The sequence below is a fragment of the Taudactylus pleione genome, unplaced genomic scaffold (assembly GCF_031769625.1).
Source record: "Taudactylus pleione unplaced genomic scaffold, aTauple2 ptg000682l, whole genome shotgun sequence".
NCBI classification, from domain to species: domain Eukaryota; kingdom Metazoa; phylum Chordata; class Amphibia; order Anura; family Myobatrachidae; genus Taudactylus; species Taudactylus pleione.
In genome coordinates, this window is record NW_028285084.1 from 2,672,436 (window position 1) to 2,694,389 (window position 21,954).

General features: G+C 47.0%; 1 protein-coding gene across 1 annotated transcript in view; it reads right to left on the reverse strand.

Moving 5' to 3' along the window:
* Nucleotides 1–21,033, reverse strand: part of AATF (apoptosis antagonizing transcription factor) — a 139,268-nt gene extending 118,235 nt beyond the window's left edge. Inside the window, 3 exon segments of the mRNA XM_088455959.1 lie at nucleotides 9,514–9,593; nucleotides 9,595–9,640; nucleotides 20,808–21,033. Coding sequence (XP_088312085.1) covers nucleotides 9,514–9,593; nucleotides 9,595–9,640; nucleotides 20,808–21,033 — 352 coding nt within the window.
* Nucleotides 21,034–21,954: the final 921 nt, after the last annotated feature.

A 21,954-nucleotide genomic window follows, 5' to 3' on the forward strand; every position in this document is an offset into this window, starting at 1 on the left:
CAGGCGGAGGCCGAGGTCTAGCCCAGCCTGGAGAAAGGCAATCACCCTGGAGACCCTAAAAACTGTAGGGTCATAGGCTCTGGAGGAGCACCATTGAAAGTAAGAGTGCCAAACTCTGTAATAGATATGGTCTGAGGAAGGCTTATGCGCCCTGAGCATCGTCTGGACCACAGAGAGAGAGAAACCCTTGGCTCTTAAGAGGGATGACTCAAGAGCCATGCCGTCAGAGACAGATAAGATAGGTCCAGGTGCAGGCAAGGACCCTGTGCAAGTAGATCCCGCCATAGAGGAAGTGGAAAAGGAGTTTCCATGGAGAGGCACCGTAGGTCGGTGAACCAATGTCTCCTGGGCCAGGCTGGGGCTATTAGTATCACTGTGCCGCCCTCTTGCTTGAACTTTTGGAGAACCCTCGGGAGGAGGGAGATCAGAAGAAAACGCTATGCGAGATTGCAGTCCCAACTCGCTGCCAAAGTGACCACGAAGGCAGCTGGGGATCTCTGGTCTTAGACCCGTACCTGGGGGACCTTGTGGTTGTGACTCAAGGCCATCGTCTGGTAGGCCCCATTTGTCCACCAGGAGTTGAAAACCTTCCAGGTGGAGAGCCCACTGTCCGGCGTGTATGGCTTGATGGCTTAGGAAATCCGCTTCCCAGTTAAGGACACCGGGGATGAACACTGCTGAGATTGCCGGGAGAAGATATTCGGCCCAGACCAGGATGTGTGCTACTTCCCACATGGCTGCCCGACTTTGCGTGCCTCCCTGATGGTTGAGGTAGGATACCACAGTGATGTTGTCGGACTGAATTTTAACCAGCCTACCTCGGAGATCTTGTGCCAGAGTGAGCGCTTTGTACACTGCTCACAGCTGCAAAATGTTTATGGGAAGGAAACTTTCCTGGGTTGTCCAAGGCCCCAGAAAGGTATGACGACAGATTACCATGCCCCATCCACAAAGGCTGGCATCTGTAGAGAAGTTCCCAATTTGGAATCAAGAAGGGATGACCCTTGTCCAGATGGGACATCTGTAACCACTATGAGAGGGAAAGCCGAACCTCCGGAGAGAGAGGAGGATCGTCTGGGACTGGCTCAGATGATACTGCCCGTTCCACCGGGAGAGAATCAGTTGTTGAAGGAGCCTGGAGTGGAACTGGGCGTATTCCACCATATCGAAGGTGGATACCATTGACCCCAGGACCTGCATTGAGTGAATGACTACCCTCCGATTGTGGAGCAAATTGCGCACACGCAAGTGTAGTGTCAAAATTTTGTCTGCTGGCAGAAAGATCCTCTGTATTGAAGAATCCAGGAGAGTCGGAGATAGGGAGGATTTTTCCAATTGATGAGCCAGCTGTGTGTTTGCAGGAAATCCACTGTCAGCTGGAGATGGCGTTGCAACACAACCGGTGAGGTCATGGAAGTATTCTGACTCCCTGGCGCCTAAGGTGGGCCGCCATAACTGCCATTATTTTGGTAAAGACCCGAGGGGCTGTTGACAGACCAAAGTGCCGCACCTGAAACTGGTAATGCTGCTGCAGAACAGCAAACCGTAAGAACCGCTGGTGGGTTGGAGTAATAGGCACAAGCAGGTATGCATCCTGAATGTCCAAAGAAACCATGAAATCCCCAGGCTCGAATGCCAGGACAATTGATCGTAGAGTTTCCATGCGGAACTTGGGCACTCGAATAAATTTTTTGAGGAGTTTGAGATTCAGAATAGGCCGATGAGACATTCGAATCAAAGAGAGAGTGGAATAAAAACCAGTTCCACTCTGACCGGAAGGAACCGGTATTATCACACCTGAACGCAGCAGGGAGTGAATGGCTTCCTGGAGGGCCAGGGCCTTGATAGGGTCTGATGGGGGACCTGTACAAAAAATAGCTGGGAAGGACTCCTCAGGAAGGTGATGGCGTACCCCTGAGAGACCACTTCTCGGACCCAGGCATCTGTTGTTGTTTGACGCTAAGAGTCGGAAATTTAAGAAGTCGGCCTCCCACTCTGGAATCTCCCAGGAAGAGGCCCACCCCATCAGGCGGAGGGTTTGTTGTCAAACTTGGAAGTTGGACGTCTGGCCGACCAAGACTACTTGGATCGTGGCTTGGTGGTTTTGTGAGAACTAGACTGCCTGGGAAAGGACTGTCCTCTTGCCTTACCCTGGAGGCGAAAGGACTGAGAAGAGGACAGCCTAAGCTTGCTGATGGCAGAAAGGCAAATTTTGAGGCTGCCACAATTTTGTCCAACTCTGCGCCGAACAGCTTGTCTCCAGAGAAGGGTAAGGATTCTAGTGCCTTCTTGGATCCCATGTCCGCCTTCCAGGACTGTAGCCAAAGGACCCGGCGGGCTACTACCGAGGTCATAGATGCCTTAGAGGCAAGGTGTCCAGTATCCAACACAGCTTCTCCCAAATAAGAGGCCAGTTCCTGAATGTGGGAGATGTAGGACAGTTGTTAGCTGGTAGTGCATGATGGCAGGCTCTCTTCCAGTGGCTCTGCCCATGCTTAGATAGCCTTAGCCACCCAGGCCGCAGCCATAGACGGTCTAGTGAGCTGATCCGATTGCAGGAATTCAGCCTTAAGGGTGCTTTGACGTTTAAACATCGAGGTTTTAGGCTATGTGGCTGGTGTGGTATGGTAAGCCTAATTATATAGCACATGGGTGGAGAGCGGACAGTAGGGGCAGAGGGGTTATAGCACATGGCTGGAGAGCAAACAGTAGGGGCAGAGGGGTTGTAGCACATGGGTGGAGAACAGACAGTAGGGGCAGAGGGGTTATAGCATATGTATGGAGAGTAGACAGTAAGGGCAGAGGGGATTAGTACATAGGAAAGAGAATAGAAGAGTAAAAAACTCAGTTATTGTGGGGGAATATTCGCTATTGCTCAACCGTATAAAACACGTTTACTTTATAAAAAAAAAAAAAAAAAACCCCACTATACACTTTCATCAAGTTAGAACCCACTCTTGGACAATTTTACAAGACAACAAAATAAAAGTTGCACATGACAGCCATGTTTCCCAGCAGCATAGCATACCATTATTCGCGCTCTCATAGCAATTAATTCCATGTTGTGAAAGGTCAAATTTGTAGTGAGCACTTATCGCAGGCTGTGCACGTATGAATGGACACATTCGCTTGCCTTACCTTCGGTAAATATTGCATCAGAACATGGTTACTAGGCTTTGCTGATATGCATTAAATGTGCTTTGTACACATGATCTTATCACCTGTTTATCATTACTAGCAGCTAAAAAAAAAAAAATAAAAACTGCTTTTACTTCTTAAAAAACTTGTCCATGAAATACAAATAATGAGACTCTGAGCATTATAATAGTATCCATACCAGTCAAAGGCCGTATTTGTATAACCAATGACAGCCACTATCACCCACCAATATTATATAAAACGTATATTAGCCCACCTGATCACTGTCTTGTAATAATTAGTGGATACACATTTTCATTACTCAACACAGCATGGACACAGCGTGTACCTTTCCTTTCATATCTCCAACGCAAATTAGGGTTAATTTGCAGTGTCCTAGCATAGTTACTTGCTTAATATATAATTAGCACTCGCTAGTAGCAGTGATGCTGTGCCTGCATCACAGTGTCTCTCACCTCTTTCAGAACAATTACAGAGCAGAACTGTAGAAAAAAATCCCATCTGTCCAATGTTTCTACTACTGGAAAGAAAGTGATAATGTGAAGTACAGATATTGATGCCTTACACCTAACATACAAATGAGACCGGTTAATAGTAATAAAATAAAAAAATCCCCTCTTTTATGCTCACCTAAAGTATTAGTGGCCTATATGATATTATATGGAGTGTATCACTGATCCCTGCACAGCATTTAAGGTAACAGGGGAGGGCAAGTGTAAGTGGAGGAGCCCCCATATATTGGGGCTACTATATCACAAGCCAATGTACCGCAATTGAAAACATGTCAACCCAGCTGTGTCAGTAGACTGCCTGCATAGCCACGGTACCTGCTAATCAGGTGCCGCCGCTCCCCCTGGCACTTCTGTAGTATGATTGATGACATTCGGGTTGTTTGCCATCCCAGCCTCGTTAACATGTTAATCCAATCATCAGCTGTTTGTGTGATTTTCAAGTGATGTCTGCCTTCACAATTGACAGGAAATTTGAATCAATTTGTTTAATCTTCTATTTCTCAGAGCCAATCACGATTCAATGAACTGCAAGATATCAGGTTACACAAAACAGTTGCCCAAAAGTGAAAGCAGAAGGGAAGTTACAAGATTTAGAAAAGGATAAAATGCCTGATGAGTTACAGATAAAATATAAGGATTAGGAGTGCATTTTCCACTTTTAACTTCGAGATGGTTGGCAGAATTCTGCCATAGCAGTGGGGGACATTTATCTGAATACTTCGTACCTGCCTACAACAAGAGCTCCTCTCCTGCAAGGAGGTCATGGCAACAAAATGAGCCATCTTCCTAAAATATATATATTTTTTCCAATTAATTTTAATAACACGTTTTATGAAAATTTTACTAGGAAACATTCTTGCTTTGGTATATCTAGTTTGAAACATGACAGGGGAAACCTTTTATGGCTACACCTAAACAATGCTGGATCTGAATGGCATTCCAGGATCTTTTACGGAAAAAAAAAAAACAAATATGTATACATCGATTTTTACCAAGAGTTCCAGTCATCTACTGCTAGGTCCACACTTGCCAATATATCACTTGTTGTATCGACAAGCAATGTATTGCAAGCGCATCTGCGGATATGTACACGCAATATGTCTGAACGACGTTGTTCACAGATATCAAGTCGGCCCTGAAGCACAGCTGATGCTGACATATCTGAAAGATATATTGGTGCATCTGGCTGTGCGTAGGGGCGACCCACTGACCACTGATAAACTTGCTGCAGGGACCGTCGACACAGACATTTCAACTGGGCGGGCAAATTTAAATGCCCACCCAGTGATGTCAGCCCAGACACATCGGAGCGACCGATTGGTCAGCTATACACAATTATCAGCCTACTGACCGATCCGTAATCAAAGTGTGCGCCAAGGATAAGACAAGGCCAAACCTAATCAAGAGACTGCCTTCCATTCTGCAAAACACTACATATCTTATACACAATATATGCAATGACAGGATAATGACAATAAGATGGCTCTGCTAAAACGAGCTTAGAACCTTAAGCTAGGTACACACTTGTACGATCACACTTTCGATGCGATTTTACTTTCAAAGGTTAGTACACATTCTTAAAATATCACATGAACAGGTCAGGAATCGAAAGAACTGCCCAACCATAGTATAAGTGTGTACCTAGCTTAAGAAAATAATATAAATATCCTGTGGATATAGGTTTCTTCTTTAGTAAAGCGTTATTGAAATGTTATGCATAAAATAGTGATGCAACCAGCTGATAACCATTGATCATTAGAGAGGTGCGGGTCCGGTTCTCAGAGAACAGACAACAACCGAATTAGGGATTTCAAGTCTAACCAAGTCAGAGTTTGGAATCACTTTTGGGTACAAAGTCGAACAGAGTTCAGGTTTGGATCTTCCTGCGGTTCGGAACTCAGTATGCATTCCAAAACCAGAGTTTGTTTTTTAAATCTAACAGGTCAAAATGACGGAATTTAGCTGTTTTTTTTTTTCTGAAAATGTATTTATTTCTTACAGATCCAAAACACATGAGGGTGGTTTTTAAAACCAAAACATGAAGACTAATCCAGATCCAAAACCAAAAAATGTATTATATTGCATAAATAGTAGGTCACAAAAGGGGAAAGTTTTGCGAATGCACACAACACTGCAATTAGCTAATAAGATTCTTCATCAGGATGTAGTTCAACACAAATAGGCACAAATCCCAGCCAGTGACATATGTGCATTATTTGTAGGATCGTGCATTATATGCAGAGTAAAGCAGATTCAGCTGCTGATCAGTCAAATACTGCTGAAGCAAGCCTGCATCTACCCAGCACTATATAAGGAAAAGCTAAGCAAGGTAAGAAAGCAGATGTAAAGCTGTCCATACACTGAATGATAATCTTTCAGATCAAAAGACTGTTCTGAATGTTTATTGCATATTGACGAACAATAATCGATCAAGAGCTCTAAAACAGTTGTTTGGTTTTCCAACGTTTGCCAAACCTCTAACCAGAATGTATCATATCAATAGTTCAAGTCTATGTAGATTTTTGTAAAAACTATTCACCTTATAAAAATATCACCATTGCAGTTGGACATGTCAAATGTCCACCTAGCAGCAGTATAGGCATTTATAGTTTATGTTATAAAAAGCATAGGGATAGGTAGTGTGCCTGGGAAATATGCAATTAAAAACAGTGACAAGTTTAGTCAAAAAATACACTTAAAATTGGGAAAGCGGAGACTCAAGGAACAGTTTTTTTTTATTTAATACATTTCCACAGGTCCAGATGTCTTTATCGGTTGATCCAGCATTGGAATAAAAAAATAAATAAAAACAACCCACGCAACTGGACTCCAGAGTCCTCCGAAATAATAAAAATAAGTGAAAAAAAACTATCTTCCTATACTTACTATGGTATATTCCCATGATTCAGACCTCAGGTGACTGTGTTAATGCCCCATATTACGGAAAGGACAGTAGTTTGCAGTCTTTACCATTTTCAATATTTAAGGGGGTCACAATTTATAATTATTTATTCCCAGGGATCCCTGGGAAGCGAGCACTGTATTAAAATAGGGTAAAAGAGCAGTCTCGGATAAGCTTTATTAAAATTTTTGTTTAAACCGGTCTGCTTTTATTTACATTTTTCCTGACACACTACAGATGCAAGCTGGCAGACTGGGTTAGCCAAGTGCCGGCATGCCAACCATTTTGGGAACCTGGCCATGCAGATAAAGTTTCGGCACATGCAACAAAGATAAATAGGGGTATTCAATATGGGAGCGATAACATCGTTTTTGCGTTAATATCGCACTTTTGACGTCATTATCGCAGGTTTGACTTTTACACCGTATTCAATTTCAAAGACTTATCGCAGGTGTCGAAAAAAAGTGCAGAATTGGGGTTTAGGGGTGCAGGCTTAAAAAAAAAATACCCCTGGGAGTGACATTTAAAAAAGAACTGTGTCAAAAAAAGTTTTAAAAAAAAAATAGGGACACCCCAAAAAATTAATTTAAAATTTGGGATTAAAAAAAAAAAAAAAAATGGGAAGAAATTGTTTAAAAATAGGGAAATAGGTTCAGGGCTATTCTGCAAGTATGCGGCAGATGTTTTCTAGAATAGATTTATAGCGGCAGGTGCACAATTGCAGAATTTTTAAAAACTTACTTTAGGGACTTAAAAATATGCTAGTACCCATTTTCATGTACCCCAAATTTGATGGGACCACTTAAAAAAACAAAAAAAATAACCCAAGTGCTCTTCTGCATCACTTCTTTAATGTCGGGAAAAAACACCTGCTGCGGCTATTTAAACCCCGACTTTCATTTAAAGACTAAAACGGGGGTACCCATAGTGATCCCCCATGTTTTTACAACTTTAGGGGGGTCCTACAATTATTTTAAGGAAAAATTCGTAACTTTACACAAATCCAACTTCGCAGGCTCCCATTTTCGTTAATTTCATATTGAATACGGGTATAAGCGCGCGCGATACTTTAACGCAGGTAAAAACTCTGATATGAAATGTAAACTTCGACAGCGAAGTTTACGTTTCATATTGAATTCCCCTCAAAGTGTGTTAAACCAATTTTTTACAATTAATATCTAGCACCCAATGCTAAACGGGTGTTATTTGCACCAGAGCTAGATACATCTAGGAGGGTGAAGGGCACACACAATTTTCTTGCTGGCCTCACACCCCGGGTTCCACCTGGAATGGGGCTAGTTGCACAATGGTGGGGAAACCCCTACATGTGGGACTCCACTCTATGGTTCCACCAACCCAGTCTGGCAACACCTAAATTAAGTGAGGACCACTGATTTCGGGGTAACCTGGCCTAAATCGGTAGTGCTGGTTAAGAATTAGTGGGGAGGGGATCCCCACATGTTTTATTAAATTATTTTCTTTATTTTGTTTGTTTTTACATACAGGAGGTGGAGCTTTCTATTTGTCAGGCACCTGCTACCCAGTCCCTTATTTAAATTTGGATAGGATTGAAATGATAATCTGATTAATATTTGGGGACAAAAAAGTTTTTTGAAAAATACACTCTGGAGACAGAATACTGGACATATTTTATAATAAATCTGTCAGTATATGGAGCCAACTTTAGGATCATTTGCTTGGTCAGACAGTCTTTCAGTTGGTCTGATGTGATGAAAAAGTTGGTAGTGCATGGCCAGCTTAAGATATATGACAATTATAAACCAGAAGTCTAATGGTGCATACACACGGTCAGATTTGTCAGATGAAGGATTTGAAAGATTTTATCAACGATTTCTGACTGCATTAAAATGAATGGAATCATCCAAGTCTGACTGCAAACACATCAGATGTCAGATATCGTTATCTGACCATTGGGAACGCGCATCTTTCAGACTTGTCAGATTTTCCTTCAGATATGAACGATTTTTTAAATCGTTATCGTTCAGATCTGAAGAAAAATCTGACCGTGTGTATGCACCATTAGGGTTTTATTTATATAGAAATAAGTTTTATGCTACGACATCTCCTTTAGCCATCCATTTTCTAGTGTTTCCAAGTAATGTTTTATACAGGTTTATCAGGACAGCATATTTTGTCAGCATATTAGAAAACAAATACAACGTCAGCAGAAAGGGACGCACATTAAATTATTCGTCTGGCAAGTAGCAACATAGAATGAAAAAAAGTCACTAATTGTCATAGGTATCCCTAACAGGTATACTTTATCACAGGCTCAGTCTCTCTTCATAAGCATCAAAATAAGATGTATGGAAAATACCAAAAATGAGCTTATGTCACCGATGTACAAATAGAGCACAATTTTGTATTTCTTTTGCTGAACAATGGAAATCCAGCACCAACAACTCCTTTGGAGGTTATCCAACTGCACCATAAATTGAAGCAATACATAATTTTATAACCTCATGCTGAAGGACCCAGCCAAAATGGACATTTTTAAATTGAGGCTGATCAATTATGTTGGTCTTTAATATTCTTTTAGAACTAAAGGGGTCCATAACATATGCGTGTGATTGCTGCAATTCCCGATGCCAACGCCTGGTTTGGGTCATCTGGGAAATCAAACACGTTGGATTTCCCTGAATTGCCAATCCTGACCAAAAAGTAAACGGGAAATTTTAACATGCAGTTCAATCTACATCAGGAATTGCAGCGCTAATGTATGGGCCTATTGAGACTGCAAAAAAAAAAAAGGAAACACTAAGCACCCTTACAAAGTAAATACATTGTCATACATGATTCTATGAAACAGTTTGTGGGGTAGTTAGGCGAGTTTGTAAGTTTGTAGGTCAAAACTATTCTTGAAAAGATAATCGGTTGAAAAACTTGTGGTATGTGACCATAGAATGTAAATAAACTTACTGTTCATTAGGGGAATTATAAACTCCTCACCGCCTTCTTTCTTGAACAATGCAAAGGTGTCATGCTGTGGAAGTTGATTAGATATTTTGAAGTTTTATTCGTCCCTCTAGAAGTTGATCCCAAATGGCTGAAAAGAACACAGAAAAGCAACTTTATTCAGCTGGAGCTGCAGCACCAAATCAAACATGTCATACTTTTAACATACAACATATAACCAGTATTTTTAAGTAGAAATGGGGCATATCCAATTAGGTGCGAGATTACCAAAAATCTCACACCTGGTGGATTTATACCACAGGAGCGACATTTTTGGTATACAATTGGGTGCAGGGTTTTGATTCTTTTATGAGCGCCTTCAGAGCAGGTGTAATATTTCCTAAGATTCATATTTTAAAGGAAAAATTGTCGGCACCTGCTCTGGACCCCTTTAGACACTGCCGTGTTGTAAGATGTTAAAAAAAATTCTCCACAAATGGTAACATTATTTAGCACATTACAAAAGCTGCCAGAGTGTGCGAGCAGAAAAAGTTGTTTTCAGAAAGTGCAAAGAGAACACCAAATTTTTCTGGAGTGATTGGGTTCTTCATTTGGAGTGCCCAGTTATGCAGCAAGAAGAACGTAACAAAATCATCACTTCCTACAGATTGTTTTGTTTTACAATTTAAAAAAAACCAAAAAAAAAACAAACCAAGAGATATGGTAAGAACTTAGGGTCCACAGGGTTGACCTTGGGGTATATAGCTGGATCTGGATCCACGGGCACCATGCAGTTGAAGCTTTTGCTGCTCCCAGGATGCAGTGGGTCCTTCCTCCTCTACCAGCCACAGGCACATCAGTTGGTAAGTAGCCAAGGCTGGAGGAGAAAAAAAGAAAAAAAAACAGAGAGAAGGAAGACTGGAACACACAAGAACCATACTCACAGAAAGGGAGACGGAAAACCGGTGACCAGCCACATAGCCCATATGAAGCTAGGTGTGTCAGGGCTAGGTGTGCCCTGTGGACCCTATGGACCTCGTAGAAACAGAGATAGCAAAGGTAAGTTCTAACCATATATTTTGTTTTCTACTTCAGGTTCCATAGGGGGTCCACAGGGTTGACCTTGGGGATGTCCCAAAGCAGTACAACTAAGGGCGTGGACGCTCCTGCGCTGAAAGGAGAATCTGGCGCCGGAAGGATGCATCCGGAGAGGCGAAGGTGTCAAACGCATAGAACCTTAGAAAAGTCTGTATGGAAGACCAGGTGGCCGCCTTACACAGCTGAACAGCCGAGGTGCCACAGCCAGCAACCCACGAGGGACCCACAGACCGAGTGGAAAGAGCCTTAACAGAGGCCGGAACAGGAAAACCCTCCTGTGAATAATCAAATAACCAAACGAAGCCAACGGGCCAAAGTTTGTTTGTTGGCAGGCCAGCCCTCTTGTGAAAACCAAAGAGGACGAACAAAGAATCAGACTTGCGAATGGAACTAGTCCGGTCCACATAAACTTTGAGAGCACGGACAACATCTAAGGAAGCCCCACCAGCTGAGAGATCAGGTGACTGAAATGCCGGCACAACTATTTCCTGATTAATGTGGACCTTAGAGACCACCTTAGGAAGAAAACCCAGATGGGTGCGATGCACTGCCCTGTCCTGGTGAAAAATCAGAAAAGGAGAATGACAAGAAAGCACGCCCAATTCTGACACTCTTCTGCCGGAAGAAATCGCCAGGAGAAAAAAAACAAACAGTCTTAACTGTCATCCACTTGAGTTACACTGACTCAAGAGGTTCAAATGGAGAACCCTGCAGGGCCCGAAGCACCACTGCCAAATCCCAAGGAGCCACTGGTGGAACAACGGAAGGCTGAATCCTGAGAACACCATGGAAAAAGGTGCGAACATCAGGCAGAGTAGTGATCCTACGCTGGAACCACACAGAAAGTGCAGACACATGAACTTTCAAAGAAGCGAGGCGTAAACCTATGTCCAATCCAGACTGAAGGAACACCAAAATCCTAGAAACACAAAACGCTTGAGGATCGTAGTTTCTGGACTCACACCTTTGAAAATGAGTATGCACACTCTGTGGTAAATTCTGGCGGAAGCAAGCTTCCGCGCCTGTAGCACTGTGCTGATGACTGAGCTGGAGAATCCCCGGGACCTTAAGACGGATGTCTCAAGAGCCATGCAGTCAAAGACAGACGACCCAGATCCGGGTAAAGGCAGCGCCCCTGACACAACAAGTCCCGACGTTGAGGCAGAAGAAACGGAACGTCAATGGATAGGCCCCAAAGTTCGGACTACCAGGGACGCATGGGCCAAGCCGGAGCCACCAGCAGAAGCGTGCCGCCGTCCTGTTTGAATTTCCGAAGGACCCGAGGCAGCAGTGATATCAGAGGGAATAGATACGCCAGCTGAAATGTCCATTTCACTGACAGCGCGTCCACCAGGCTTGCACCTGCGTCTCTTGTCCTGGACACAGGCAGTTTGTGATTGTGACGGGAGGCCATGAGGTCCACCACCGGCAGTCCCCACCTGTCCACGAATAGTTGAAATACCTCTGGGTGAAGGGACCATTCCCCGGGATGTACGTCGTGATGGCTGAGGAAGTCAGCCTCCCAACTGAGGACTCCTGGAATGAAGACTGCCGAGATCGCCGGAAGATGGCACTCCGCCCAAGACAGAATGCGTGAGACTTCCGACATTGCTGCTCGACTGCGAGTCCCCCCCCTTGACGGTTGATGTACGCCACCATGGTGGCGTTGTCGGACTGAACTTGCACTGACCTTCCTTGAAAAGCGTGACCGGACAACTGGAAGGCCCTGTACAAGGCCCAAAGTTCCAGAATATTGATGGGAAGAACCATTTCTTCCGCCGTCCAACGGCTCTGAAGTGAAAGTGGACCCGACACTGCCTCCCAACCCCGGAGACTGGCATCTGTCGTGAGCAGAACCCAGTCCAGGATCCAAAAGGGGCCGGCCCTTGGCGAGATGAAATGTCTGAAGCCACCAAGCCCGTGACAGACACACCTCCGGAGACAACACCAGCATCTGAGTCCTGATCCGGTGTGGTAATCCGTTCCATTTGGATAGATCTGCCCCTGTAGGGGGCCTTCAATGAAACTGGGCATACTCCACCATGTCGAATGTCTACACCATGGACCCCAGAACTCTCACTGCCGCATGAACCGACACCTGGGAACTGTTTAGACAACTGCTCACTCGTAGTTGTAGAAAGGAAACCTTTTTCGCAGTCGGAAAGATCCTTTGCTGACGAGAATCCAGAAGGGCTCCCAAATTAACCATCCTCTGTGACGGAATGAGGGAGGACTTATTCCAGTTTATTAGCCACCCGTGCGCTTGCAGACAAGTGATCGTCAGTCGCAGATGTTGCAGAAGTACCTCCGGAGAGCCTGCCAGCAAAAGGAGGTCGTCTAGATACGGCAGAAGCCATATTCCCTGGCTGCACAGATGAGCAGCCAAGACAGCCATAACTTTGGTGAACACCCTTGGTGCCGTGGACAGACCAAAGGGCAGAGCCTGAAACTGAAAGTGAAGCTGGTGTATAGCAAACCTCAGATACCGCTGATGTGAAGGGGCTATAGGAAAATGGAGGTAGGGCGTCCTGGATGTCCAGGGAGACCATATAATCCCCCTGTTCCATAGCCAGAATGATGGAACGCAAAGTTTCCATCCTAAAAGTGGGCACTCTGAGGAGCTTGTTCAATGATTTCAGTTGATAATAGGCTGATGAGACCCATTGGGTTTTGGAACCAGAAACAGAGGAGCAGTAACCCGTCCCACGTTGGGAAAGCGGAACGGGAACAACAACCCCTGCTTTCAGCAAGGACTCTATGGCTTCCTGAATCTGCAAGGCCTTGGTCTTGTCCTGAGAAAGACTTGTGCAGAAGAACTTTTTTTTTTGGGGGGGGGGGGGGGGGGGGGGTCTGTGACGGAAGGACAGGGTGTACCCCTGAGAGACCACTTCTCGTACCCAAGCATCCGTGGTGGTACGAGAAGTGGTCAACCCTGGGCGAATTGAAGAAGTCGGCCCCCCACACTCTGGGATCCCCCAGAGAGAGGTCAGTCCCATCAGGTTGACGGCTTATCGTCTGGCTTGGAAGCAGGGCGTCTTTTGCTCCAGGCCTGCTTCTTTGGTTTAGGGGCAGCCTTGGTTGATGACTGCCTCGGGAAGGACTGACACTTGGACTTACCCTGAGTCAGAAAGGACCGAAAGGCTGAGGTCCTAGCCTTAGAAGGCGCAGCTGCTGACAGCAGAAACGCAGACTTAGATTTTGCCAAGTTATCAACAATTTTGTCCAGGTCAGGACCAAACAAAATCTCCCCATTAAAGGGTAAGGCCTCCAAGCCCTTCTTGGAATCCACATCTGCTCTCCAAGAACGATGCCACAAAGTCCGGCGAGCAGAGACCGCTGCCGCAGAAACCCGGGAAGTCAGAAGACTGGCATCCAAAGACGCTTACCCAACATAGGAAGCGGCATCCCTCATCTCTCCAACTAACGCTTTGTGAACCTCCGGAGCGTCGTCAGGAAAAGTATCCTCCAGTACATTGGCCCAGCTCTCAATGGCTTTAGCCACCCAAGAGATGGGCATGGACGGACATGCCACCGCCCCAGAGAGAGAGTAAATGGATTTTAAACAAATCTCCACTTTCCTGTCTGTGGGATCCTTTAGGGATGAAATGGACGGCATAGGTAAGGTGGCACTTTTAATCAAACGAGTAATGTGAGAATCCACTGCAGGCAGGGTTTCCCACTTTTTCCAATGACTGGCCTCTTACTAGGCGACTGATAGGCCTCCGCCATATGATCAGTCAGCTGGGCAGAGAGAGGAAAAACAGCCGAAGTCACTTTTGCCTGTTTAAAATTTGGATACTTGGACTTAGGGGCCGGGGCATCATCCTCTATATCCAGAATGGACCGCATCGCCCGTACCAATGCCGGCACATTAATGGAAGATTACGGCTCTACTTCCAGGGCAGGGGAATCCGAATCAGAGTCCTCATGCAATTCTCCCTCATCCGAGGACAGCTCAGAGTCTGATAGCTGCGCAGACTGGGATGACATAACCATGCGTTTTGACGCCTTGTGAGGCTTGTCACTACGCAACATGGTTTGAAAACCTGAAGACGAGGCTGCCAAACTTTGGACTGAATTGGAGAACACATCCACCCAAGGTGGTTGACAAGTTTGTGGGAGACCCTGGAAGGGAATGACTGACTGCTACTTAATTTGAGGAGACTGAAGATACATAGAGAACCCCACAAATGGATGAACAGTCTGAGGCCTAAGTGGAGACTGGAATAATTGCGGTAGACCCAGAGAAGGGGGGATGGCTGGTTGGGGTAACCCCCTATGGAGGAGAGCAGTCTGGACCGCCAGACGGTCCGCAATGGACGCCAGCACCTGAGAAAACACCGCCCAAGGGGGATCCTGTCCCGAAGATGGGGGGTTAGAGGGGCCAGGTAACTGACGGCACCTTATACACACCCCATCCTGTGATAAATCCTCCATAATCCCCCCTGCAGCGCAGCGTCTGCAGGAAAGCAGAGTGGGAATCGTAGAGCGCTCAACTTCCTCATCAGACATGATAAAATATATATATAGCCAAATATATATAGCAATACAACAGGGAAGCCCAGAAAGTACTCCTGGCGCGCCCACAAGTATGCAGCACACAAGCCCACAAATATGGCACCGTGTAGCACACCACAGTATGTGACTTCCTCACAAATACATGAATTTATATGTGAGATCCTTGAAAAGCCCTTCCCACACACACCTGCCAGGGCTGTAGGAGAAGGAAAGGGATATTTATGGACTGACAGTAAGGAGAAAAAGCAGAGACAGTCAGCACTAGCAAAAGCCACATACAATGCAGAAAGTCAATACTCACTGCAACTTTTCACTACAATCAACCGCCCAGATTCAGTGTCTGGGAGGGCTATAGCGCTGTGTACACTGACCTTTAGCTGGGGAGAGGTACACAGGGGGACCGACCGCACACTGCCTGCGAGATCTGCGCTGCCCACCAGAGAAAAGATGGCCGCCGGAGACCTCAGAGGAGGAGTGGACACAGGAGAAAGCTCAGCGTCGCCAGACCTAAGCGGAAAGGTGCGCTGAGCTGAGGGGAGGAGCCGCTAAATAGGGAAGGCTGCCTCCCCTGGCTAGCGATTAACCCCAGGGTTGCTGGTTCCCGCTGCCGCATAACACCCTGGTGGTCCAGTGGTCCCACGGGGTATGCCTCCGGAGAGGGGGAGCCCGCCGCCACTTGCTAGCGCCTCCAGTCTGTCCCCAGAGACCGGAGGCATGCAACTGCATTGGTACACGTGGGTCACCGCAAGCAGTGACCCGCGGCTTACCTGATCCCAAGCGCTCCGGCAGCAGTCGAGGGAGAGCCCAGAGCCCATGGTAGTAGACTCTAGGGTCCCGCCGCGATCCCCAGATCTGTACTGGCGTCGTGGTGCCAGCGGGGTGAAGGAGCAGCAGCTTGGATGTCCAAAAATAAGCTTAGGGGCTGCTGCGCTAGGGTGACCCGACTCCAGCCGGGCACCAACTAAAACTGATGTGCCTGTGGCTGGGTATAGAGGAGGATGGACCCAGTGTATCCTGGGAGCAGCAAAAGCTTTAACTGCATGGTGCCCGTGGATCCAGATCCAGCTATACTCCAAGAGCAACCCTGTGGACCCCCTATGGAACCTGAAGTAGAAATATAAGTAAGCAGTTTATGTTAAACAAAAATACTTGCCATCCTAAAATGTTTACAACATTACTTTTAATACAAAGAGTTGCAAAAAAAAAAAAACAACACACGTGGAGAACAAAATATCCCAAACTAAAAATTATGGGACCCATATAACAACGACATATAACCCCCTTTAGCACTCGCTAAAAGAGGTTATGTCCTCCTTTCAGTATTCAACACGTAGTAGTAAACATAATTTACCGCTGCTTGTCACGGTATGCGGTCAGGAAGTTGGTGGTTGAAATGCCGACCGCCGGCTTCCCAACTGTGAAATCCCAGCATGGGACTAATGATAGGCGTCGAAATCCCGATGCCTATCATTATCCACCTGCCGAAATCCCGACGCCCAGCACACCGAACCAAGGTAAGGTGGGCGTTGGGAGCAGACAGCAGCGGGAGGGTGTGTCTGGTTGGGGCTAGGCAGCCCCGGTTGAGGTTAGGGTTAGGCAGCCCCGGCTGAGGGCGGGACCTTAGGGTTAGGCAACCCCCGGGAAGGTTAGGTTAGGGACCACTAGATGAGGGTTAGGGGGAGCGGAATAGGGATAGTTAAAATACTTACATCTGCCGGGCTTATGCAAAACCTTCCAGTCCCTGCCGGGTGAAACTGTCATGCATATGAGTAAACTTGACCATCGTGCATGACACAAAAACCCATCGCTGGCAGTTAGACTACCAGCAGCTGGACGGAGGATGCCGCCGAGGAGGGAAGATGTTGCTGCACCTCGCTGGCAAGTTAAGTAATATTGAGGCCAAAGGTTAGTATCCATGTGATACTAAACGAAATATGCTGCTGGTATTAAGATTTGCTATTAAATGGGGCCCTAAGTTACTATTTTTTTCAACTAGACCAAATAATAACACTTTACGGTTTTGTTTAGATTAATAAGGGTCACTTACAGGTAAGTATCATGATGAATGTAAATGCCTCAAAAAATGCTAAATATAACAATTTAATAAAGGATTAAGGGGGAGAGCCACATTATGTATAAATACAATGACGTATGTGAGTGCAAGAAAAACGTTTAAGTACAGCATGTTTTACTGTAAGGGTTAAAAAGTAGAGATATGGTTAGTTATCTCTTTTTCTACGAGCTCCATAAGGTCCACAGGGTGACCTTGAAGTATAGGTGATGCAGAGTCATCCGGGCACCTTACGCAGTAAAATGCTCTCCCAGGATGCAATGGGTCTCCCCTATACCCCACCCCTGGGCCAGAGGCTCCTCAGTTACGTAGCAAGCCAAAGGCCAGAGGAGGATAAAAGAGAGAGAAGAAAGTCCGGAATACTCAGGAATCACACGCTCTCACACAGAAGGAGACTGAAAACCAGTGACCAGAGGGAAGAACAACTGAAGCACAGGTGAGTCAGGGCGGGTGCCTTGTGGACCGTATGGACCTCGCACAAAAAGATAACAAGGGTAAGTTCTTACCATATATTTACTTTTCTACTTCAGGATCCATAGAAGGACCACAGGGTGACCTTGGGGATGTCCCAAAGCAGTACCTTTAAGGGCGGGGACGCTCCTGTGCAGAAAGGAGAATCCGTTGCCTGAAGGAAGCATCCTGAGTGGCAAAGGTATCAAAAACGTAATACCTCAAAAAGGTCTGGATAGAAGACCATGTGTCCGCCTTACAAAGCTGAACAGCGGAGGCACCACGACGAGGGTGGCACAGGAAGGCCCTCATGAGTGTAGGCCTCAGAGATCGTCATACGAAGCCATCTAGCCAAAGTACAAATAAGGAGTGTGACTTCCGAAGGGAACTAGTACGGTCCACATAAATCCTGAGGGCACGTACCACATCCAACTAGGCCTCACCTGCCGAGAGGTCTGGAGAATTAAAGGCCGGCACAATAATTTCCTCATTAATGTGGAAACTAGAGACCACCTTTGGAAGGAAACCAGGATGAGTCCGAAGCACCGCCCTGTCCTGATGAAAAACTAGAAATGGGGAACGACAAGAGAGAGAGAGAGCCCCCAAACCGGTCACCCTTCTGGCCGAAGCAATGGCCAGAAGGAAAACAGTCTTGGCAGTAAGTCATTTAAGGTACACTGAGCCCAGTGGTTCAAATGGAGGGCCCTAAGGACAACAGCCAAATCCCAAGACGCTACAAGAGGGACAAAGGGAGGCTGGATACCAAGGACCCCTTGACAGAAATTGCGAATATCAGGAAGAGGAGCAATCCTTCACTGGAACCACACTGAAAGCTCTGCGACATGGACCTTCAGTGAAGCAAGCAAAATGGACCCAGGTCCAAACCCACCTGCAGGAAAGCCAAAACTCTGGATAGTCTAAACACCTGGGGGTCGAAACCCCTTGGGTGACACCATTCAAAATAGGTATGAGACACCCTGTGGTAAATTCTAGCAGAAGCAGGTTTTCGTGCTTTGAGCAAGGTGTTAACCACAGAGCCGGAAAAACCCTTGGCCCTTAAGAGGGATGTCTCAAGAGCCACGCCGTCAAAGACAGACGATCCAGATCCGGGTAGAGGCAAGGACCTTGAGACAATAGGTCCGGACGTTGAGGCAACAGCAATGGAGTATCGATGGAGAGACTCTGAAGATCTGAGTACCAGGGGTGTTGGGGCCACGCTGGAGCCACCAGCAGGACCATGCCTCCCTCTTGCTTGAACTTTTGAAGAACGCGACGAAGGGAGAACGGAGGAAACAGGTACAGAAACTGGAAGATCCACTTGACTGACAGAGCGTCCACCAAGAGAGCCCTGGCTTCTCTTATCCTGGACCCGTACTGTGGCAGCTTGTGATTTAGTCAAGAGGTCCACATCTGGAAGGCCCCACTTGTCCACTAGGAGTTGAAAACACTTCTTGGTGAAGAGACCATTCTCCGGGATGTACATCGTGATGGCTGAGGAAGTCCGCTTCCCAATTCAGCACTCCTGGAATGAACATGAATGGCTGGTAGATGGCCTTCCGCCCATGTCAGAATGCGTGACACCTCTGTCATTGCCGCCTGACAGAGTTCCTCCTTGACGGTTTAGGTAAGCCACCGTCGTAGCGTTGTCTGACTGCACTTGCATGGGCTTTCCGTGAAGTAGCAACCTGGCGTGTTGCAGGGCCCTGAAAACTGCCCAAAGTTCCAATATGTTGATTGGTAGCGCAGATTCCTCTGCGGTCCACCAGTCCTGAAAGGAGTGTGGACCTGTCACTGTGCCCCAACCTCGAAGACACGCATCCGTCGTCAGAAGGACCCAGTCCGAGATCCAAAAGGGACGAGGTGGACCGTCTGTAGCCACCAAGCCAGAGACAAACGCACCTCCCGAGAGAGCACCATCGTTTGAGTCCGTATATGATGGGGTAATCCGTCCCACTTGGAGAGAGTCGATTTCTGCAGAGGCCGGGAATGAAACTAGGCATACTCCATCATGTCGAACGTCGACACCATAGATCCCAGTAACTGCATTGCTGAGTGGACTGACACTCGGCAACTGCGAAGGCATCTGCGTATACGCGTCTGCAAAGTGGAGATCCTTTCTGCTGTCAGAAAAATCCTTTGCCATTGTGAATCCAACACAGCTCCACCTTTGAGACAGAATCAGTAAGGACTTCTTCCAATTGATCAACCACCCGTGTACCTGGAGTACAGATATCGTTAGCTGCAGGTGGTGGTGAAGCACCTCTGGGGACCCTGCTAGTAGTAAGAGGTCGTCCAGGTATGGTAACAGGCAGATCCCCTGCAGCCGCAGATAGGCTGCCATTACCGCCATGACCTTTGTAAACACATGAGGTGCAGTTGAAAGACCAAATGGCAGAGTCCGAAACTGGAAATGTTGTTGGGACACAGCAAACCTGAGAAAACGTTGGTGAGTTGAAGCAATCAGAATATGCAGGTATGCATCCTTAATATCCAGAGACACCATAAAATCCCCAAGTTCCATAGCAAGTATAATTGAGCGTAGGGTTTCCATCCTGAGCCTGGGTACCCTGAGGAATTTGTTCAGGGACTTGAGATTGAGGATAGGACGGTAAGAACAGTTTGGTTTCTGGACTAGAAAAAGGCTGGAATAATAACCCATGCCCCTTTGGGACATCGGGACCGGTACAATGACCTCTGCCTGCAGCATGGATTGTACCACCTCTTGAATAGCCAAGGCCTTGTCCGTGCTTTTCAGAAGTCCTGTGCAAAAGGCCTTCTGCAGAAAGAGGGGGGGGGGCCAGAGAAACCACTTCCCTCACCCAGGAATCCGTGCTAGTCTGACACCAGCACTGGGTGAACTGAAGAAGTCGGCCTCCCACCCTGGGGTCCCCCAGGAGGAGGCCCATCCAATCAAGCAGAGGGCTAGTCATCATGCTTGGCAGCAGGAAGTCTGGTACTCCAAGGTGGCTTCTTAGGCCTGGCAGATTTCTTGGCAGTGAATGGCCTGGGAAAGGGCTGAGTTCTAGCCTTACCTGGGGCCCGATAGGTCCAAAAGGATGGAGTTCAAGCCCCCGAAGCGGCTGGAGCAGAAGGCAGACAAGCCGATTTAGCTGCTGCTAAAAGGTATTCCTAATCTTGTCCAAATTAGGGCCAAACAAGACTTTACAGTCATAAGGCAAACACTCCAACCCCTTCTTGGACTCCGCATCAGTCCTCCAAGAACGGAGCCACAGAGAGCGGCGAGCCGCAATGGCCGCCAAGGAAATCCTGGCATTTAGTAAGCTAACATCCAACGCTGCCTTATTTATGTAGGTAGCAGAATCTCGGAGGTTTCCCACAAGATACAGCTGTTCTTTGGTAGCATTTGGGGCGAAGGATATTTCCAGGCTGTTAGCCCAACATTCCATGGCCCGAGCAACCCAGCAAATGGCCATAGCTGGTCTGCACGCACCCCCGGAATGGAATAAGCAGATTTAAGGCAGACCTCTACCTTCCCATCTGTAGAATTCTTCAGGGACGACATGGAACGCATAGGTTGTGTTGCATTGTTTACCAAGGCTGCACCTGCACAATACCAGTGCTATGGCTCAGAATAGGTACAGGGATAGCAAAATGGCTGACAGTACAGAAAGAAACTCAGACTGTGCTAGCATACAGTCGCAGACAATGCAGAACAACAATACCTGCAGTTAACAGCACTTACTAGTCAACTACACAGACTTAGCATCTAGTAGGACAAAGCGCTACATACACTGACCACCGCCAGGAGGAGAGGTATGTAGGGGGACCCGGACTCTGCACCGCCCGCCGAGATCTGCGACACGCAGCCAGGAGAGATGGACGAAGAACTCAGGGGTGGAGCCGGAAGACCGCGGTGGAAAGGCGCGCTGTGCAGCGGGGAGGAGCCGGCTGTAAAACAAGGAAGGCTGCCTCCCCTGGCCAGCGATTAACCCCTAGGACGCAAAAGTGATCCCGCGCGGCTTTGCGGAAGCGCAGGACTCAGTGCCTAGCTCCACATGGTGTCAACCCCAGGGAGTCCCCAGCCCTGGAGGAAAAAAAGACTGCAATTCGGTGCGCACCACTGCGGTGCGTGTCGCTTACCTGCTGTCCCGCAGCGTCCGGCCGCAATCTAGGGATCCTCCAGGGTCCCTGCTAGCCAAGACCCTAGAGGCCCGCCGAGATCCCAGGATCAGTACTGGCATCTCGGCGCCAGGGGGGTGATGACGCAGCAGTGCGAATTTCCACTGGACTGTCCGCACTAGTAGAAAAGTATTCTTCTAATCTTCATACTTCAGGGGCTGTTTGTAACAGCCCCATTGTGTGTTCAG